General features: G+C 53.2%; 1 protein-coding gene across 2 annotated transcripts in view; it reads right to left on the bottom strand.

Moving 5' to 3' along the window:
- Nucleotides 1–19,602, bottom strand: part of CORO1C (coronin 1C) — an 87,816-nt gene that overhangs the window by 28,284 nt on the left and 39,930 nt on the right. For both annotated transcript variants that reach the window (XM_068163343.1, XM_068163345.1), the window contains exon 2: nucleotides 14,649–14,848. In XM_068163343.1, coding sequence (XP_068019444.1) covers nucleotides 14,649–14,848 — 200 coding nt within the window. The remainder of the gene's footprint in view (nucleotides 1–14,648; nucleotides 14,849–19,602) is intronic.

The raw sequence follows: 19,602 nt of genomic DNA, 5'->3' as shown, positions 1-19,602 counted from the left end.
CCACCAGGCTGAGTTACAGCAACCAAACAACCACTTCCCAAGTGGGCAAAGTGAGGAGGAAAGAGGGGAGGGGAAGGGCTAAACAAGCTGTCTCAGTGAATCAAATGCTCCTGCAGTTATTACAAGTGAAAGAGTGGTGGCTGAAAAGCCATAAAGCAGGCATTAAAAAAGTCTCTGTAATCCCTCTTGGATGGGGAATAGGATTAAACCCAAAGACTTCTGAATCCACCCAACTTGCCACTTGAAACTGAGCTGATTAGAAGAGAGTCATGCAGGGCATTGTGGTGCATGGATCTCAGGAGGCTCAGCACAGGCTAAATACAAACAGAGGCCTAAAAAGAAACACAAAAGGAGTGGGGGGGAAGAGGAATATGATTAATAATGTGAGAAGTCAGTGACTACCTGCTCTGGCTGCTCAGCAGGGCTGAGAGTAACCCTCTAAGAGGCAGGCAGGCTGATGATTTGCAGGCTGCACAAGTGCCTGTCACTTCAGTTTAGAGGTTTGGGCAGTAATTGATTACTGGAAGGAGGCAACAACAGCAACAACAAAGAAAAAGAAGTCCAAACTAAATTCAATTTGCACCAATTAAACCTGGAACTTCACCTTTCAGTTTTGATCAGGGTGAACCTGAGCAGCCCCAGCAGCAGCAGACTGCCTGTGACAGGCAGCTGACCCCCAGGGAGCAGGGCAAGCCCAGGCTCTGCTTTTGATCACCTCCAGGGCAGCTCCTGTCTGCAACAGCCCATCTTGTGCTTCCAGCAGCTCACTAAACAGCTCTCAGGGCAACGAGGGGAAGAGGCAACAGAGCCTCTGTGTGAGCCTCCTGATGGGCCCAGCCATGGGCTTCCAGCTCCCACAAAGAGTGAGGCCCCCTAGCGTGTCCAGAGAAGGGCAACAAAGCTGGGGAGGGGCCTGGAGCACAGCCCTGTGAGGAGAGGCTGAGGGAGCTGGGGTTGCTTAGCCTGGAGAAGAGGAGGCTCAGGGGAGACCTTCTTGCTCTCTACAACTAAATGAAGGGAGGTTGTAGCCAGGTGGGGGTTGGTCTCTTCTCCCAGGCAAGCAGCACCAGAACAAGAGGACACAGTCTCAAGCTGTGCCAGGGGAGGTTTAGGCTGGAGGTGAGGAGAAAGTTCTTCCCAGAGAGAGTTGTTAGCCATTGGAATGTGCTGCCCAGGGAGGTGGTGGAGTCCCCATCCCTGGAGGTGTTCAAGAGGGGACTGGGTGTGGTACTTGGTGCCATGGTTTAGTAGTCATGAGGTGTTGGGTGACAGGTTGGGCTTGGTGATCTCTGAGCTCTTTTCCAACCTTATTGCTTCTATGATTCAAAAGCTGCAGAGCTGCTGCAAGCTGCAGTTGAGCAAGGAGCTGGCACTTTCAGAGAAGCTACTGACTTGTGGTCAGAGACACAACTGTCTTTGCAGGGCAGAGGAAGCCACAGAGCTTTGCTGAACACATCAAGAGCCAGAGCTCCCCTCAGCAAGGCTTCTACATGCTCCTCATCTGCTCTGCTTCAAAACCACCCCAACACATTGTTAGAATGTGTGACCCTTCACAGAGGCCAACCACCTGTGCCCCCACCCCAGGCCCTGCCCCAGAACACTGCCCCCCAGCCCCCCCTGCAGGGTGAGAAACAAGTGGGGTGTCACTGGGATGTGTCACTTCACCCCTGTCTAAGGCAGCTCTGCAAACCCCATCCACGCAGACTACAGCACAGCCTGCTTCCTCTTCCCAGCAGCATTTCCCCTCTCCAGAGCAAGGCATCCCCTTTCACAGCAGCACAGAATGCCTTAGGTTGGAAAGGACCTCAGAGATCACCTACTCCAACCTCCCAGCCACGGGCAGGGACACCTCTCAACTAGACTTAGCTGCTCAAGGCCTCATCCAGCCTGGCCTTGGACACTCCCAGGGAGGAGGCAGCCACAGCCTCCCTAGACAACCCATTCCAGTTCTTCCCAGAAAGACAGACTGGCCATGGGAATGTGCTGCCCAGGGAGGTGGTGGAGTCACCATCACTGGAGGTGTTTAGGAGGAGACTGGATGGGGTGCTTGGTGCCATGGTTTAGTTGATTAGATGGTGTTGGGTGATAGGTTGGACTGGATGATCTTGAAAGTCTCTTCCAACCTGGTCCATTCCATTCCACTCCACTCCATTCCACTCCACTCCACTCCATTCCTCTGCAGAGCTTCCAAACCCCCCCGGCCATTGTGCTCCTGGGCAAGCTGCTGTGGGAGCCCCTGCTTGAGCAGGGGGGTTGGAGTGGATGATCTCCAGAGGTCCCTTTTAACCCTTACCACCCTGTGACTGTGTGCAGGGGGGGGGGGGGGGGAAGCTGCCCTCAGCACAGAAATCCACACAACCCCCAAGGTTGGAAGAGACCTCAAAGCTCATCCAGTCCACCCTGGCACCACAGACCCCATTGACTAAACCATGGCTCCAAGTGCCATGTCCAATCCCCTCTGGAACACCTGAGTGCTTTCAAGCAACCCAGATCAGTAGAAACAAGAGGAAAAGGAACAAAAACCCAAGAGAGATGATGAGAATACAAAACCAAACCCCCACCACCACCACCCAACCTCAATTCAGAAGGGGCAGCAAAGTGGCAGAGGCAAACTGCTCCTGCAAGTGGTCACCTCATGGATTAACCTGCCTGCCCCACGGGCACTTCTCTGCCAGAAAAGGGCAATGGGTTGCAGGAAGCAGCTAATGGATTATGGTAAAAGCATCATGGAGAGCAGCTGCTTCTCTCCCCCCAAAGCCAGGCCTGCACTCCTTAAAGCCTCCCTTTAAAAGAGGGAAGTGGCATCGAGTTGCACAAGCAGAAAAGCAACTCCCCCCCACCCCCCAGCCCTCACTCTGCAGAAGTTTGAGGAAGGAAATCAGGTCACAACTGCAGCCTGAAGCACAAACTGGCTGGGAGCTCTTCTCTCTTTCAGAGCTAAGCAGTGCTGCTGTCCTCCAAGTCCCACAGAGAGTCCAGCTGAGGGAAGGGTGCCATGCCCTGGCCACTGAGCCTCCAGCACTGGCTGCAGCAGCTGGGGCAGGAGGGTGTCAGGAAGGGGCACTGCCCTCTTGTGAGCATGACAAACAGACCTTAGTCACCCAGGGAACCAAGCAAGGCATCCAGAACTAATGCAGAAGACTGCAAACAGTGTGGCTCCCCAAAGGTCTCACTGCAGTGTCAGGCCACAGGAGGCTTTAAAGCCTTCCTAACCATGTAACTGCTCCCAAACCAGGCCACCCTCAGCATTCCTTCTGCCCTCCAGACATTCCTCAGCATGCTCCTGATCTCCTTTTAGCACCTTGACAGCTGCAGGGGCTGGGACATTACAGGAGACATTGCAGCCTGCTAGAGAGCAAAGACAAAGGTCCTTGTTCTGGAGTGCCCAGACCCCAGGGGATGCACAGAGAGGGGAGAAAAACACAGGGCCAGGCAGGGGTCCTGCACAAAGCCAACCCTGCCCTGAGCAGGGAGAGCAAGGCTGCAGAAACCATGGCACTGGGCAGCCCCTGAAGACTTGGCATCACAGTTGGGAGGTGGGGGCAGGAGGAGGGAGGTGGGGGCAGGAGGAGGAGGGAGGTGGGGGCAGGAGGAGGAGGGAGGTGGGGGCAGGAGGAAGCTGAGGAAGCCCTTGGGGCAGAAGATGCTGAGGTTCCAAAGAAAGAGACCTGCTGGCCAGAAATGACTTCACAAGTGACCAGATCAAGAGGAGCTCTTTTCTTCTGTCCCTGAAGTATGATTCCACAAGTAGTTCATTCCCCTGTTAGCCCAACAGGAGCAGGGGAAACTACTCCCTGGGCCTACAAGTTTAGGCTTGTGGGATAAAGGGGTGAAACCCCACTGCAGCTCGGGGGGGTGGGGTGGTGGAAGATGAGCACTGTGTGACCTGTGCTGGATTCCATGGTCCTGCTCTGGAAGGGGGGTTGGACTCAATGATCTCCAGGGGTCCCTTCCAACCCCTAATATCCTGTGAGCCTCCCCATCTGGAGAGGTGCTGAGCAAGGAGACAGCACTCAGAAAGGATCCACAGGAACAACAGCCTCCTGGCAGGGAGGAGAATTGAGCTTGATGGTCTTCAGAGGTCCCTTCCCACCCCTGTGCTGCTATGAGCCCCAAGAGCTGGCACCAGGCAACCCAGGCCTCCAGGGCTAGCCAGAGGGAAACTGGGAGCAGTCAAAAAAAGGTGCAGATGGGGAAGGAGGCAGAAGAAAGGCTGCACAGATCCCAGGGAAGAAGGCCCTTCTATTTGAACTCTTTCTGCTGAACTCAGTTGAGCTGGAAGCTTTGACCAGCTAAGGCAGGGCAGGATTTCACCCTCCACTTCAGACCCACCTCAACCCTGCCCCAAGAGTGCCTCTGCCCAGGTGTAGCCCACACAAACCATTATGCCATGGAGACAGCAACTCACAAATCCATAGGATCAATAAGGTTGGAAAAGACCTCAGAGACCATCAAGTCCAACCTGGCAGCCAACACCTCCTGGCTACAAAGCCATGGCATGCTGCCATCCATCTGAACACTGGACAAAACCACAGCTTAAAGAGGCTTCACTCCACTCCTTGCACTCTGTGGGAAGCACAGGAAGGCAGAAGTGGAGCAGGTGTAATGCTCTCCAGCTCCTAACAGCAGCTTCAGGCAACAACCCAAGGTGGAATAAACAAAGGGAATCCCAATCAGGGCCCAATCCAAGGTGAAAAGGAAGGAATGGAGGTGTTTAAGCCCAGGCTGGATGAGGCTCTGGCCAGCCTGATCTAGAATAATAAACCAAACCAGCTTGGAAGAGACCTTCAAGATCATTGTGTCCAGCCCATCAACCAATCCAACCCACCTAACAACTAACCCATGGCACCAAGCACCCCATCAAGTCTCCTCCTGAACACCTCCAGGGATGGTGACTCCACCACCTCCCTGGGCAGCACATTCCAATGGCCAATCTCTCTTGCTGGGAAGAACTTCTTCCTCACCTCCAGCCTAAACCTCCCCTGGCACAGCTTGAGACTGTGTCCTCTTGTTCTGGTGCTGCTTGCTGCCTCTGCCTGTCTACAACCTCCCTTCAGGGAGTTGGAGAGAGCAAGAAGGTCTCCCCTGAGCCTCCTCTTCTCCAGACTAAGCAACCCCAGCTCCCTCAGCCTCTCCTCACAGGGCTGTGCTCCAGACCCCTCCCCAGCTTTGTTGCCCTTCTCTGGACACCTTCCAGCAACTCAACATCTTTCCTAAACTGAGGAGCCCAGAACTGGACACAGGACTCCAGGTGTGGCCTAACCAGTGCTGAGCACAGGGCAGAATGTCCTCCCTGCTCCTGAATTCATTCTACCTCACATCCTCCCATCCCAGCTTGCTGATGAACCCAGCAGAGCTGCACCTCCTGCTTTCCTGACACAGAACTCATTCTACCTCACATCCTCCCATCCCAGCTTGCTGGATGGGCCTGATGAACCCAGCAGAGCTGCACCTCCTGCTTCTCCTTTCACACCTTCCATGAATGAAGAGGAGGATTTTCTTTGCTTCCCACTGCTCCCTGCAGGAATGCAAATGTGGCCCAGCTGGTGAGCAGCCTGCCTGTGCCCCGGGGTGAGCAGTGAGGCATGTCACTTGCAGAACAACATATTCCTTCAAGAAGATCATTCCTGAGGTGTGTGGCTCTCACCCACCCACATGCTAACCGCCTCTCAGGGCACCCAGCTGAGGGCAGCTCCTGCAGGGAGGCTGCCTGTGGAAGCTCCTGCAAGCACACCAGTGGAACAGCTCATGAAAGGTATCACCAAAGGGGGGTGGGGGAAAACAAAAGCCTCTTCTAAAGGCCTTACATAACACAACTTGCAGCTGAAGGCATCTTCCTAGAGGAAGTGAAACAAAAAGGAAGGCTTTTGAGGCAGGTTTTTCACTCGCAAGATATAAAATGGCAAAGAGGTTCTGAAAAGAGGAGGAGGGGGGAGGAAAGAAAATTGGTAACCAACTTCTGTTGCAATGTAGAGAGCAGCACCAGGAGCATGCACAAAACCCAGGGTGCTGGCAAAGACTCCTCAAGAGCATCAGGCAAGCCACAAAATCTCCCCCTGGGCTGTAAAATAGGATCATTCATAGGGATTGTGGGGGCTGGAGAAGCCCTCTGAGATCATTGAGTCCACCAACCCAACCCCACCATGCTCAGCAAACCAGGGCCCAACAGGCCAGGTCCACACTTCTCTTCAGTGCCTCCAGGGATGGTGCTCCCTGGGCAGCCTCTTCCAGTGCCTGACCACCCTTGCAGCAAAGAAATTCACCCAAACCTTCCCTGGCACGATTTCAGGCCATTCCCCCCTCAAGCTGGACAAGCAGATCCCCCCTCAAGCCCTCTCCTTTGTGAGCAGAGGCTGTTTCAGCTGGCACCTGATGGGAGATTGAGTGCATTGAGCAGTGCACAGCGAGGGGCACAGCCCTTCCCAACAGCATCCCAGAGGACAACCTGCAGTCCTGGGTTCATTCTGCCAGGAATAACATGGAGCTGGATATGAGCCAGCAATGTCCACTTGCAGCCCAGAAGGCCAATGGCACTGTGGGCTGCAACAAAAGCAGCTCTTCTCTGGTGAGGCCTCACCTGCACTACTGCGTCCAGCTCTGGGCCCCTCAGTACAAGAATGACATGGACCTGATAGAGAGGGTCCAGGGGAGGGCCACAAAATTAATCAGAGGGCTGCTGCACCTTTCTTACAAAGACAGAGAGTTGGGGTTGTTCAGCCTGGGGAAGAGAAGGCTCTGGGGAAACCTTAGTGCAGCTTTCCAGTATCTGAAGGAAGCCTACAAGAAATCTGGGCAGGGACTGTTTACAAGGGCACACAGCAGTATGACAAGGGGCAATGGCTTGAAACTAGAGAAGGGCAGATTTAGACTGGATGTCAGGAAGAAAGCAGCTTTTTACTGTGAGGGTGTCCAGGGAGGTGATGGGGGCCCCATCTCTGGAGACATTCAAGGTCAGGCTTGATGGGGCTCTGAGACAGCTGATCTAGTTGGGATGTCCCTGTTTCCTGCAGGGGGGTTGGACTAGATGACCTCTAGAGGTCCCTTCCAACCAGTGCATTCTAAGATTCTATGAGGAAGAGAAGCCCCCCACCAGAACAGCAAGCAAGCCACCCATCCAGGATGAGCCTGGAGGAAGGCAGGAGGACCAGCCTGGTACTTGCACAACACTGTTGTGAAAGCTGCCAACCTGCCAGCTGAGCACACACCCATCCTGCTCACACTGGAGAGCTCTGAGGGATGGAAACTGGAGCACAGCTTCTTGCCTTCCATGCCCAGCTCCTCAGTTCCTCAACAGGGGGGGCTACAGCCAATTCCTGGGTCCCAACATGGTGGGGCTGGAAGGGACCTCTGGAGATCATCCAGTCCAACTCCCCTGCTCAAGCAGGGGCACCCACAGCAGCCTGCCCAGGAGCACAATGGCCTGGTGGACTTGGAAGCTCTCCAGAGAAGAAGACTCCACCACCTCTCTGTGCAATCTGCTCCAGGGCTCAGCCATCCTCACAGCAAGGAAGTTTTTTCCCCATCCTTTCCTCCTCCCATGCTACAGATGACCTCCATCTCATCTAGCAAGGAAGGCTGAGGCACACACCACTTGCTGCCAAGCTAGATCCTGAGATCCCTCCCCCCCATCTCTGCACCCACTGTTTTGCCTGGGATGAGGCTCAAAGCAAATAAGCTCCCAAAGCCTGCAAGTGCCCAGTTCCATGGGGATATTCCACACTAGCACTTTGCTCAGGCCCAGGCACCCACAGCCCAGAACAAGCAGCAAGATCTCAGTGTTTTGTCCCTGGTGTGCAGAGTCAGTGCTGATTAGCTCAGCTCCTATCACCTACAGGCCATTAAGTGATACAAATGACAGCCTTGAACAAAGACATAGCTCAGTCCAGCAGAGACCATCTCCCTGCAGACCAACCAGCCAACCAACCTGTGGGAACTGCAATCTTCAGCAAGCCAGCCACAGCTCTGGCTGGAGCATGGGAATGGGGAAGAGTTTTCCTGGCAGAGCCCCCTGCACATGTGCATGCAAGAAAACAGGAAGCTCAGACAAAGCATTTCCACAGCTCAGCTGCACCAGCCCTGGCTGCTGCTCTGCCCCGGGCTGCAGGCAGCCCCAGGGGGTGAGGAATGGATAGGGGAGGATAGAACCACTGAACCATTACCTTGAAGATCAAGCCCAGCCCTTAGCCCAGCACTGCCAGGGAACCACCAAACCAGCACCACATCTCCATGGCCTTGAAACCCCTGCAGGGATGGGGACTCCACCGCTGCCCTGGGCGGCCTGAAGATGGAGCCTTGACAACCCTTTTGGGGAACAAATTGCTCCTCGTGTCCAAACTAATCCCCCCCAACCCAGGGCCATTCCCTCTTGTTCCTTGGGAGACCAACCCCCGCCTCACTCCAACCTCCTTCCAGGGAGCTGCAGAAAGGCAGGAGGTCTCCCCTCAGCCTCCTTTTCTGCGGGCTCCCTCAGCTGCTCCTCTCCAGACCCTTCCCCAGCCTGGCTGCCCTCCTCTGCGCCCACTCCAGCCCCTCGCTGTGTCCTCCTTGGAGTGAGGCTCCAGAACGGAGCTCAGTGCTCAAGGTGTGGCCTCGCCAGTGCCCAGTACAGGCTGGCGATCCCTGCCCTGGTGCCGCTGCCCACAGCCTCGCCGAAGCAGCCCCGGGTGCCGCTGGCCGCCTCGGCTACCTGGCTGCACGCCGGCTCGTACTAAGCGATTATCAACGAGCATCCTCACGTCCTTTTTCTGCAGGGCGGCTTTCCACCCACTCTGTCCCAAGCCTAGAGCACTGCGGGAAGGTGCAGGAGGCAGCCCCTTGGGTCTCCCATCCCTAAAGGTACCCGCACGGGGGGGCGGGTGAGGCGGAAGGGCTGCGCACAAGAGGGTTAATGGCGGCGCCAGCAGCGGCGGCAGCGGCGCGGCGGGCGCGCAGGGGTTACAATGGCGGCGCGCTTGCCTTGCCGCGCCCCGCCCCCGCCAATCAGCGCGGCGGCCGCGAGCGCTGCCATGACCATATTAGGTAAAAAGCCGCGGCCGCCGCAGTGCCGCTGCGGCGCAAGCGGGCGGGCGGGCGCGCGGGGGCGGGGAGGGGCAGGAGGGTGGGGGGCGGAGCCAGCGGGGCCGCCCGGCCACACCCCCGCGTCCCCCTGCCCTGCACATGGGGGCTGGATGCTCCAATGAGCAGGCCCCCGGCCCCTGGCCACAGCTGGGGAGGGAGCTGGCAGCTGCCCGCTCGGCTGCAAAAAGCCACCGCAGCAATAAAACCCCACCCCACCCCCAACATGAGAACTGAAAGGAAAAATAAATGAGTGAAAAATACATTTAAATGAGCAAAAAATACATCTAAATGGGTAAACCCTCTTTTTTAATGGGCAAACCCCCCCTTTTTTGGGATTGCACAGATCCTCCAATGACAGGCTGGGCTCACCTCTCAAAGAAGGTCAAGCCACATCTGCAGTAATTCACAGTAACCCTGGGTATGATGCAATTAAGCTCTAGTAGGGCCATTTCCCTGCAGCCTCCTGAAGGCTCTGAAATGCAGCAAGTGTATTTTTATGGCTCAATTTTAAAGCCATACCAAAATTATGGTTTAAATTAGACCCCCTTCTTCTATTTTTTCCCCCCTTATGTATAACAGCAAGGACCTTGCTGTGGGAGCTCAATGAATGCCTCCACCTAAGGGGCTCACATAGAAATCGAAATGTTTGGGTGTTAAAAGGAACAATTTCATCAGCAGAGGCGACCAAAATAACTGAGGAAGACAGGAACTGGTTAGAGCAAAGCCAATGCTGTGCTGCATTGCAAAAGAACATGTCAGGGTGGGGGGTTTAGGAACAGAATTCCTCCAGCTTCACATGAAACATGTCAATTATTTCTGCCAGTCCCTGTTTAAAGCACTCCAACCTGATTCCAACCTTTCTGTGTTCATGCCACACAGTAATTAACAGAGTGAACCTTGTCATTGAACTTTCCAGTCACACTTGCAGACATCCATGCTAGAATCACTTTTGCTAACAGCTTTGGTTCTTTCAGTACTGTAAGACACTCATCTCCATTTAAACCATTCACCTCCAACATCTTCTAGGTGAGTGTAAAATGGACATGACATGAGCATCACTCAGGGCACAAAGGCAAGGACAAAATCTAGAGAAGGGTGGGAAGGATAAAATAAAACCCAAACTAGATGGCCCTTAAGGTCTTGGCACTCAGAGCTAGCAGGAATTTCTGCCCAGGGACTGAGGAAACAGATTCACAGATTGCACTGGGTTGGAAGGGACCCTCAAAGGTCATCTTGTGCAACCCCCCTGCAAGTCAGCAGGGACATCTCCAACTCGATCAGGCTGCCCAGGGCCACATCAAGTCTGATCTTGAATGGCTCCAGGGATGGGGCTTCAGCCACATCTCTGGTCAACCTGTTTCAGTATTTTACCACTGTCATTGTGAAAAACCTTGGGAAGGAAGAGAGGAGAAGAGGGGTGTGCATCTTCTGCCATCAGCTGTGATGCAACAGGAATGCAACTGCGTCCTGTGTTGAGCAAGGAATTCCTGACTGAGATCTCTGCCACCGTGTGGGCAAGAGCAGGACACGTGGCCTGAAGATGAGCAGAAACCAGAATGCTTGCAAAGAAAGGCTGGAAAGTATATGAGGGAAATGGGAGAGCTATTTAAGGAGGCTGGGGGTTTGGCTCGTTCTGCCTCAGCACAACCGAGGCACAAGTGGGGACCGGCTGCGGTGTTCCTGCAACGCGCTCGCCGTGTGGGATGCTATATTCAAGTCTGGTCACTATTGCTATATATAAACAGGGCAGATCTGCAAAGGGAGCTCGAGAGAAAAAGGATAGGGCTGGTGACAGACTGAGGACATCTTAAAGAGAGAAGCTTGGGGGTCACAGGGAAGATAATGCGACAGGAAAAGGCTTTTCGTCACTGGAATTTGCTGGTTAAGCATCAGAGGATCACAGCATGGTAGGGGCTGGAAGGGACCGCTGCAGATCATCCACTCCAACCCCCTGCCCTCAGGGTCACCTAAAGACAGTCAGAGGAACATGTCCAGGTGGATTTGGAGTGTCTCCAGAGATGGAGACTCCACCACCTCTCTGGGCAGCCTGCTCCAGGGCTCCAGCACCCTTAAATTGAAGAAGTTTCTCTTCATGTTTAGCTGGGACTTCTGATGTTCCAGTTGGTGCCCATTACCCCTCATCCTGTCACTGGGCACCACTGAAAAGAAGCCTAGTGCCATCCTCCTGATACCCACCCTGGAAGTATTGATCAGCATTGATGAAATTCTCCCCTCAATCTGCTCTTTTCCAGTCTAAAAAGCCCCAATTCTCTCAGCCTCTCCTCCTCAGAGATGTTCCAGTCCCCTCAGCATCTCTGTAGCTCTATGCTGTACCCTCTCCAGCAGTTTCCTGCCCTTCTCGAACTGGGGAGCCTAGAACTGAAGACAGAGCATCCCAGGAAGGGAGAGATCATTGCTTTTCAGCAAGGGTAGAAAAAAGATGCTCTGCAGTTTTTTTCCATGCAGTATCAGAGAGAAAGTGGAATTCATTTCAATCTGAGACACTGCTCTTGCTCATCTGTGTGCTTTCAAAGACTTCTCTACCCATCTTTTCAGCTTCCCTCCAAACCTCTGATGCAGCCCTTCTCAGGCTGATGGACAGGAATCCAACTTCTCTGTATGTTCTGAGGGGTCTTGAATACAAACCCTATGAGGAGCAGCTGAGGGAAGTGGGGCTGTTTAGCCTGGAGAAGAGGAGGCTGAGGAGAGACCTCATTGCTCTCCACAGCTCCCTGAAAGGAGGTTGGAGACAGGTGGGGGTTGGTCTCTTCTGCCTGGTATCAGGTAATAAAATGAGAAGTGGCCTGAAATGGTGCCAGGGGAGGGTTAGGCTGGAGACAAGGAAAAATGTCTGCAAGAGTGGTCAGGCATTGGCACAGGCTGCCCAGAAAGATGGTGGAGTCCCCATCCCTGGAGGTGTTAAAAAGATGTTTGGATGAGGAGCTTAGGGACATGGCCTAACAGCTGTGTACAGGAAGATGTTAGGTTATGGCTGGACTTGAAGATCTTAAGGTCAGCCAAGCCACTCTCTGATTCTGCAAAGCACACCCCTGAGGTTCTACAAATCAATTTAAAGTATAAGGGAAAGAAGCAGAGTGTATCTACAGGCTCTCTGAGAGATGATTGATTGGACACTCAAGCAGCAGAACCCTCAGAACATAAAGGGTGTCTCTTTGTCCAAGATCAGGCAAAGCTGAACCCTCAGAACATGAGGGGTGTCTCTGCCCAAGATCAGACAAAGCTGAACCCTCAGAACATGAGGGGTGTCTCTTTGCCCAAGATCAAAGCTGAACCCTCAGAACATGAGGGGTGTCTCTGCCCTAGATCAGGCAAAGATGAACCCTCAGAACATGAGGGGTGTCTCCTTGCCCAAGATCAAAGCTGAACCCTCAGAACTTGAGGGGTGTCTCTTTGCCCCAGATCAGACAAAGGCCTTCTTTGGTATCTCATGGGATAAGAAGATCTGGCTGAAGCATAATAAAGCCTGGACACAACCTGGAGAGCTGCAGGACAGCTGTGATGGTCCTTGGAGGAGCTGTTTTCTTCCCAAGATTATTCTTGTCTTATACCATCTAGAGGAGGAGCAACCAAAGGGGCTTGGCAGCAGCATGGACCAGCTCAGGCGCCAGGTCCACCAGCTCTCTCCTTCACATCCCTCTGATGTAGGGCTGCAGGGAGCACTTTGGTTCAGAACATTCCTGAATTAAGTGATACTCAGAGAGCTGAAAATGCTGAGCCATGAGAGTGGAAGAACCTGACAGACTGCTGTCACACATAAAGAGCCTTCATTAGGAGGATGATTCCACATGGAAGCTTCTGCCATAAAGACCTGGCTCAGGTGAGCCAAGCAAACCACTTATTTACTGTGTTTAACGTGCAGGAATCACCACACTGATTACAGAGGCATCACATGGACTGCTCCCATGTGCACCACTGGGCAACATTTGTCACCACACACAGCTCAGCCTTGATGTTCCTCACAAACAAGTGCTGAACTGACAACACAGATCCAGAGAGGTGCTCTGCTTTGGTGAGACCTCACCTGGAGCACCGCGTTCAGCTCTGGTGTCCTCAACACAAGAAGAACACAGAGGGTCCACAGCAGGGCCACAAAAATGATCAAAGGGGCTGCAGCATCTCTCCTGTGAGGACAGGCTGGGGAGCTGAGGTTGTTCAGCCTGGAGAAGACTCTGTAGAGACCTAATGGTGGCCTTCCAGTACCTGAAGGGGACCTGCAAGAAGGCTGCAGAGGGACTGTTTACAAGGGCCTGCAGTGATAGGCCAAGGAGCAATGGTTTGAACTTAGAGGAGATTTAGGTTGGACATTAAGAGGAAGTTCTTTACCATGAGGGTGGTGGAACACTGGGACAGGGTGCCCAGTGAGGTGGTTGAGGCCCCATCCTTGGAGATATTTAAGTTCAGGCTCAACAGGGCGCTGGGCCACCTGATCTAGGGCTGTTTAGCCTGGAGAAGAGGAGGCTCAGGGAAGACCTTATTCCTCTCTGCAACTCCCTGAAGGGAGGCTGTAGCCAGGTGGGGGTTGGTCTCCTCTCCCAGGCACCAAGCAGCAGAACAAGAGGACACAGTCTCAAGCTGTGCCAGGGGGAAGTTTAGGCTTGACCTTAGAAAGAAGTTCTTCCAGAAAGAGGGATTGCAGGGGGAAATTTAGGCTTGACCTTAGAAAGAAGTTCTTCACAGAAAGAGAGACTGGCCACTGGAATGGGCTGCCCAGGGAGGTGGTGAGGTCAACATTCCTGGAGGTGTTTAAGAAAAGCCTGGATGAGACACTTAGTGCCACGACCTGGTTGATTAGTCAGGGCTGGGTGATCGGTTGGACTTGATCACCTTGGAGGCCTCTTCCAACCTGGCTGATTCTGTGATCCAGCAGAGGATCACAGGGAGCAGGGAGGTCATTCTGCCCCTGTACACTGCACTGGTTAGGCCACACCTCGAGTACTGTGTCCAGTTCTGGGCCCCTCAGTTTAGGAAGGAGGTTGACTTGCTGGAACGAGTCCAGAGAAGGGCAACAAAGCTGGGGAGGGGTTTGGAACACAAGCCCTATGAGGAAAGACTGAGGGAGCTGGGGTTGCTCAGCCTGGAGAAGAGGAGACTCAGGGGTGACCTTATCACTCTCTACAACTACCTGAAGGGAGGTTGTAGACAGGCTGATGATGGTCTCTTCTCCCAGGCACCCAGTACCAGAACAAGAGGACACAGTCTCAGGCTGTGCCAGGGGAGGTTCAGGTTGGATGTTAGGAAGAAGTTCTATACAGAGAGAGTGATTGCCCATTGGAATGTGCTGCCTGGGGAGGTGGTGGAGTTGCCATCATTGGAGGTGTTCAGGAGGAGACTTGATGGGGTGCTTGGTGCCATGGGTTAGTTGTTTAGGTGGGTTGGATTGGTTGATGGGTTGGACATGATGATCTTGAAGGTCTCTTCCAACCTGGTTTGGTTTATTCTAATAAAGGATGTCCCTTGCTGCCTGCAGGGGGGGCTGGACAAGACGACCTTCAGAGGTCCCCTTCCAACCCAAACCCCCTCTCCGCTTCCAGGCGAAGTGTGTGTGAGGAAACTCCAAGAGCTGCACTTACCTTGTGCAAGGGCAGCACCAGGAAGGCTCCCCCGCCGCTGGCATCGACGATGATGGCGACGAAGCGAGGGTTGACGGCGCAGAAGGAGCTGTCCCAGGTGACGCGGGACACGCGGATGTCGTCGTAGCACTGGTCGTTCTTCACCGCCTGCCCGAAGACGTGCCGGAACTTGCTCTGCCGAACCACGCGCCTCATCGTGTCTGCGGAGGGCGACAGCGAGAGCTCACACCACACAGCCATGCAATCAGAGACTCACAGAATCATAGAATCAATCAGGTTGGAAAAGACCTCAGAGGTCATCCAGTCCAACCTGGCACCCAACACCTCATGGCTAACTAAACCATGGCACCCAACGCCAAGTCCAATCCCCTCTTGAACACCTCCAGGGATGGGGACTCTACCACCTCCCTGGGCAGCACATCCCAATGGCTAACAACTCTCTCTGGGAAGAACTTTCTCCTCACCTCCAGCCTAAACTTCCCCTGGCACAGCTTGAGACTGTGTCCTCTTGTTCTGATGCTGGTTGCCTGGGAGAAGAGACCAACCCCCACCTGGCTACAACCTCCCTGCAGGGAGTTGTAGACAGCAAGAAGGTCTTCCCTGAGCCTCCTCCAGGCTAAACAATCCCAGCTCCCTCAGCCTATCCTCATAGAGAGAGCTGCCAGCAGAAGTGGAAGAGCAGAGCCAAGCTGCCCCAAGGATGGGGGTTGTCCCCCTCTGCCCAGCTCTGGGGAGGCCACACTTTGAGTACCAGAGTTCAGTTTTGGGCCCCTCGAGCCAAGAAAGGCATCGAGGGGCTGGAGCGGGTCCAAAGAAAAGCAATAGAGCTGGTCAAGGGTCTTGAACAGAAGCTTTGTGGGTTGGAAAAGAGCTACAAAACAGAACGAGTAGGAAGATCCTCTGAGATGAATGGCATACCTGGAAATCTTGATGGTGACAGGAAAGGAGCATCAGCCAGAGCATGGGGGATGTGCACCTGACAGGAGCAGAGGGTTAAATACTCAGGAAGTGAGATGCAGTGGTGCTGGGGCTTCCAGGGGAGGTTTAGGCTGGATGTTAGGAAGGAGTTCTTCCCAGAAAGAGAGATTGGCCATGGGAATGTGCTGCCCAGGGAGGTGGTGGAGTCACCATCACTGGAAGTGTTTAAAAAGGGGCTGGATGAAGCACTTAGTGCCATGGTTTAGCTGATTAATACTATTCTATTCTATTCTATTCTATTCTATTCTATTCTATTCTATTCTATTCTATTCTATTCTATTCTATTCTACTCTATTCTACTCTATTCTACTCTATTCTACTCTATATTCTGTACTTCTTGGTGATGCCCAGAAGACTTAAACATTGTAGAATCACAGAATTGTTTGGGTTGGAAAAGAGCTTTAAGATCATTGAGTTCCAACCATTATCAGCACTTCAGGGTTCTTGACAACTCAGGGTTGTGCCCCCCTGTACTCAGCACTGCTGAGGTCATACCTTGAGTACTGTGTTCAGGTTTGGAGCATCACTCCAAGAAGGACACAGAGGGGCTGGAGCAGGTCCAGAGAAGGGTAGCAAAGGTGGGGAAGGGCCTGGAGAACAGAGCTGGTGAGGAGCAGCTGAGGGAACTGGGGGTGTTTAGCCTGGAGAAGAGAAGGCTGAGGGGAAACCTCATTGCTCTCTACAGCTCCCTGAAAAGAGGCTGGAGCCAGGTGGGCAGGGGTTGGTCTCTTCTCCTAAGGAACAAGTGATAGGATGAGAGGAAATAACCTCAAGCTGTGCCATTGGAGGTTCAGGTTTGGTATTAGGAACAATTTCTCCAAGCCCTGGAACAGGCTGCCCAGGAAGGTGGTGGAGTCCCCATTGCTGGAGATATTTAGACGACCTGTGGATGTGGTGCTTAGGCACATGGGTTAGTGGCAGTGGTGAGGTTGTGAGCTCCAGGTGAGCAGCTGGACTTGATGATCTCAAGGGTCTCTTCCAGCCTCAATAGTTCTATGATTCTACAGTTCCATGAGCATTCTATGGCTTCCTTGCTTGCCCTGAAGATGCTAAGAACCTCCACAGGACCCTTCACCCACACCATCTCAGAGCTTCCAGCAAACAGGACCACAGCATCACTCACAGTATCACAGTATAACTAAGCCATTATCCCAGCACCTTGCTCTAAAACCTGCCAAGTCCTCATCCACTTTCCCCCTTATTTTGGGGTGAGGGGGGATGTTTTTACATGACCTGTCAGGCTCCCTTGCCCCAAACACAACTCCTCTGCGCTCCCAGGGACGTCTGACAGAAAGAATTTGCCGGTTAGGCATCGGTTGGAATTCCTGCTGCAAATGCCTGCTCTCTGTGCAGCAAAGGAAGTGCCTAATCCTGGAAGCAGTTTCTTAGACAAGTCTCCACATATTTTGGAGGATAAATCTGGTCTCAGATTGAACTTGTTTACTTTCAAGTCAGACAGGGTCCAGAAGATGTAAATAAAAATGCAAGCTCTCAAAATCCGGTGTTCCTGTGAAGTGGTTCCACATGTTCCCTGCCTTTCCCTCTCTTTCTTCTAACTCCAAAATCTCACTTAGAAACAAAAAATACACCAAAAAAAAACCCACCACCCCCCCCCCCAAAAAAAAAAAATCATAAAAGTGGTTTCCTAGGCAGAAAGGAGTAATGGAAAGAAGCTAATGACTCAAATTAACTCGGTGTGTCTATAGCGCTTCTCCTTCTCTTCAGGAAAATCCTTTTCAAGAAGGTTTGAGTTAGAAAGAGAAGGAAAAGGACTGGCATGGAAAATTCCAGCTCTGGAAGAAGACATGGGCACACAGCTGCATGTGAACACCAAGCCTGGCAGCCAGTGGCTGTTCTAAGCCTCCAGGCTTAGCCAGGGAGCTGGTGGAGTCTCCTTCTCTGGAGGCTTTCAGGACCTGTCTGGATAGGACAAGAGGAACTGGCCTCAAGTTGCAGCAGGGGAGATTTAGGTTGGAGATGAGGAAAAAATGTCTTTGCTGCAAGAGTGGTCAGGCTGCCCAGGGAGGTGGTGGAGTCACCATCCCTGGAGGTGTTAAAAAACAGCAACACATAGACACTGAACTCTGGGACATGGGTTTGTGGACATGAGTTGATGGTTGGACTTGGATGATCTTTCAGGTCCTTTCCAACTCTGGACACTGCAACGTGGCCAGAGAAGGGCAACAAAGCTGGGGAGGGGTCTGGAGCACAGCCCTGTGAGGAGAGGCTGAGGGAGCTGGGGTTGCTTAGCCTGGAGAAGAGGAGGCTCAGGGGAGACCTTCTTGCTCGCTCTCACTCCCTGCAGGGAGGTTGTAGCCAGGTGGGGTTGGTCTCTTCTGCCAGGCAAGCAGCATCAGAACAAGAGGACACAGTCTCAAGCTGCACCAGGGGAGGTTCAGGCTGGATGTTAGGAAGAAATTCTTCCCAGCAAGAGAGATTGGCCATTGGGATGTGCTGCCCAGGGAGGTGGTGGAGTCACTATCCCTGGAGGTGTTTAGGAAGAGCCTGGATGGGGTGCTTGGTACTATGGTTTAGTTGATTAGGTGGTGTTGGGTTGGACTGGATGATCTCAAAGTTCTTTTCCAACCTGGTTAATTCTATTCTATTCTATTCTATGATTCTCAGATTCTCTCCCTCAGTGCTCACAGAAGGAAGAGCCTCCACAAAGCATCTTGTTTTTACATATGAGAAAAATGTTTCTGCCCCAGTCCCCAGAGAAAGCAAACTGAAATATGTTAAAAAAATAAAGATCAGAACTCAGCAGAGTTCACCTCCTATCTCACTTCCCAGTAGGTCCCAAAGCACATGGAGAGGCTGGGAAAAAAATCACTCAGCTTCCCAGAGCATCTTGCTCCAGCCCCACCAGGCTGCTGCTGCCACACTGGAAGGCTGTGCAGCAGTTCAGCAAGCAGTGGACAGGCTGGAGAGCTGGGCAAAGGGGAACCTCATGAGGTTCCACAAGGATAAGTGTGGAGTCTCTCACCTGGGGAGGAACAATGCCATGCACCAGTACAGGTTAGGGGTTAACCTGCTGGAAAGCAGCCCCATGGAGCCTGGGGGACAGTAGGTTCTCCTTGGGACAGCAATGTGCCCTTGTGGCCAAGAAGGCCAATGGTCTCCTGGGGTACATGAAGAAGAGTGTGGCCAGGATAGGTTCTCCTACCCCTCTACTCTGCCCTAGTGAGACCACATCTGGAGTACTGAGTCCAGTTCTGGGCTCCCCAGTTCAAGAGCACTGTGTGTACTAGAGAGTGTCCAAAGGAGGATGATGAAGGGATTGGAACATCTGTCTGAGGAGGAAAGGCTGAGAGACCTGGGGCTGTTGAGCCTGGAGAAGAGCAGCCTGAGAGGGGATCTTATGAATATTTACATCTGAAGGCTGGGGAGAAAGAAGGGGCCAGGCTCTTTTCAGTGGTGTCCTGTGGCAGGACAAGGGGCTATGAATACAAACTGGAACCCAGGAAGCTCCAGCTCAACATGAGGAGAAACTTCTGTACAGTGAGGGTGCTGGAGCCCTGGAGCAGGCTGCACAGAGGGGTTGTGGAGCCTCCTTCTTTAGAGGCTTTCAAGACCCATCTGGATGTGTTCCTGTGTGACCTGCCCTGTGTGATCTTGCTTTGGCAGTGGGGTTGGACTCAAGAGATCTCCAGAGGCCCCTTCCAACCCTCACCATGCTGTGATTAGAATCACAGAATCCCAGGCTTGTTTGGGTTGGAAGAGACCTCTGAAACCATTGCCTCCAACCATCAACCGAAGACCACCTTGGCCATCAAACCATGTCCCCAGGTGCCATCTCCACAGGTTTCTTGGACACCTCCAGGGCTGGTGACTCCACCACCTCCCTGGGCAGCCTGTTCCAGTGCTTGGATTGTCTGATTCCATGATGCTCTCCAGCGAGAGCCTCGTCAGGCAGCTCCAGCACGACTCCCCCCGCGCAGCCTGTCTGCAGCAGACGTGATAAAAGCTTGTAGGGCTG

This window comes from Melanerpes formicivorus, unplaced genomic scaffold, assembly GCF_026170545.1.
Source record: "Melanerpes formicivorus ecotype bairdi unplaced genomic scaffold, bMelFor1.0.p_v2 SCAF_72, whole genome shotgun sequence".
Classification (NCBI taxonomy): domain Eukaryota; kingdom Metazoa; phylum Chordata; class Aves; order Piciformes; family Picidae; genus Melanerpes; species Melanerpes formicivorus.
The sequence above is the reverse complement of the archived record's forward strand: the minus strand, read 5'-3'. Positions and strand labels throughout refer to the sequence as shown.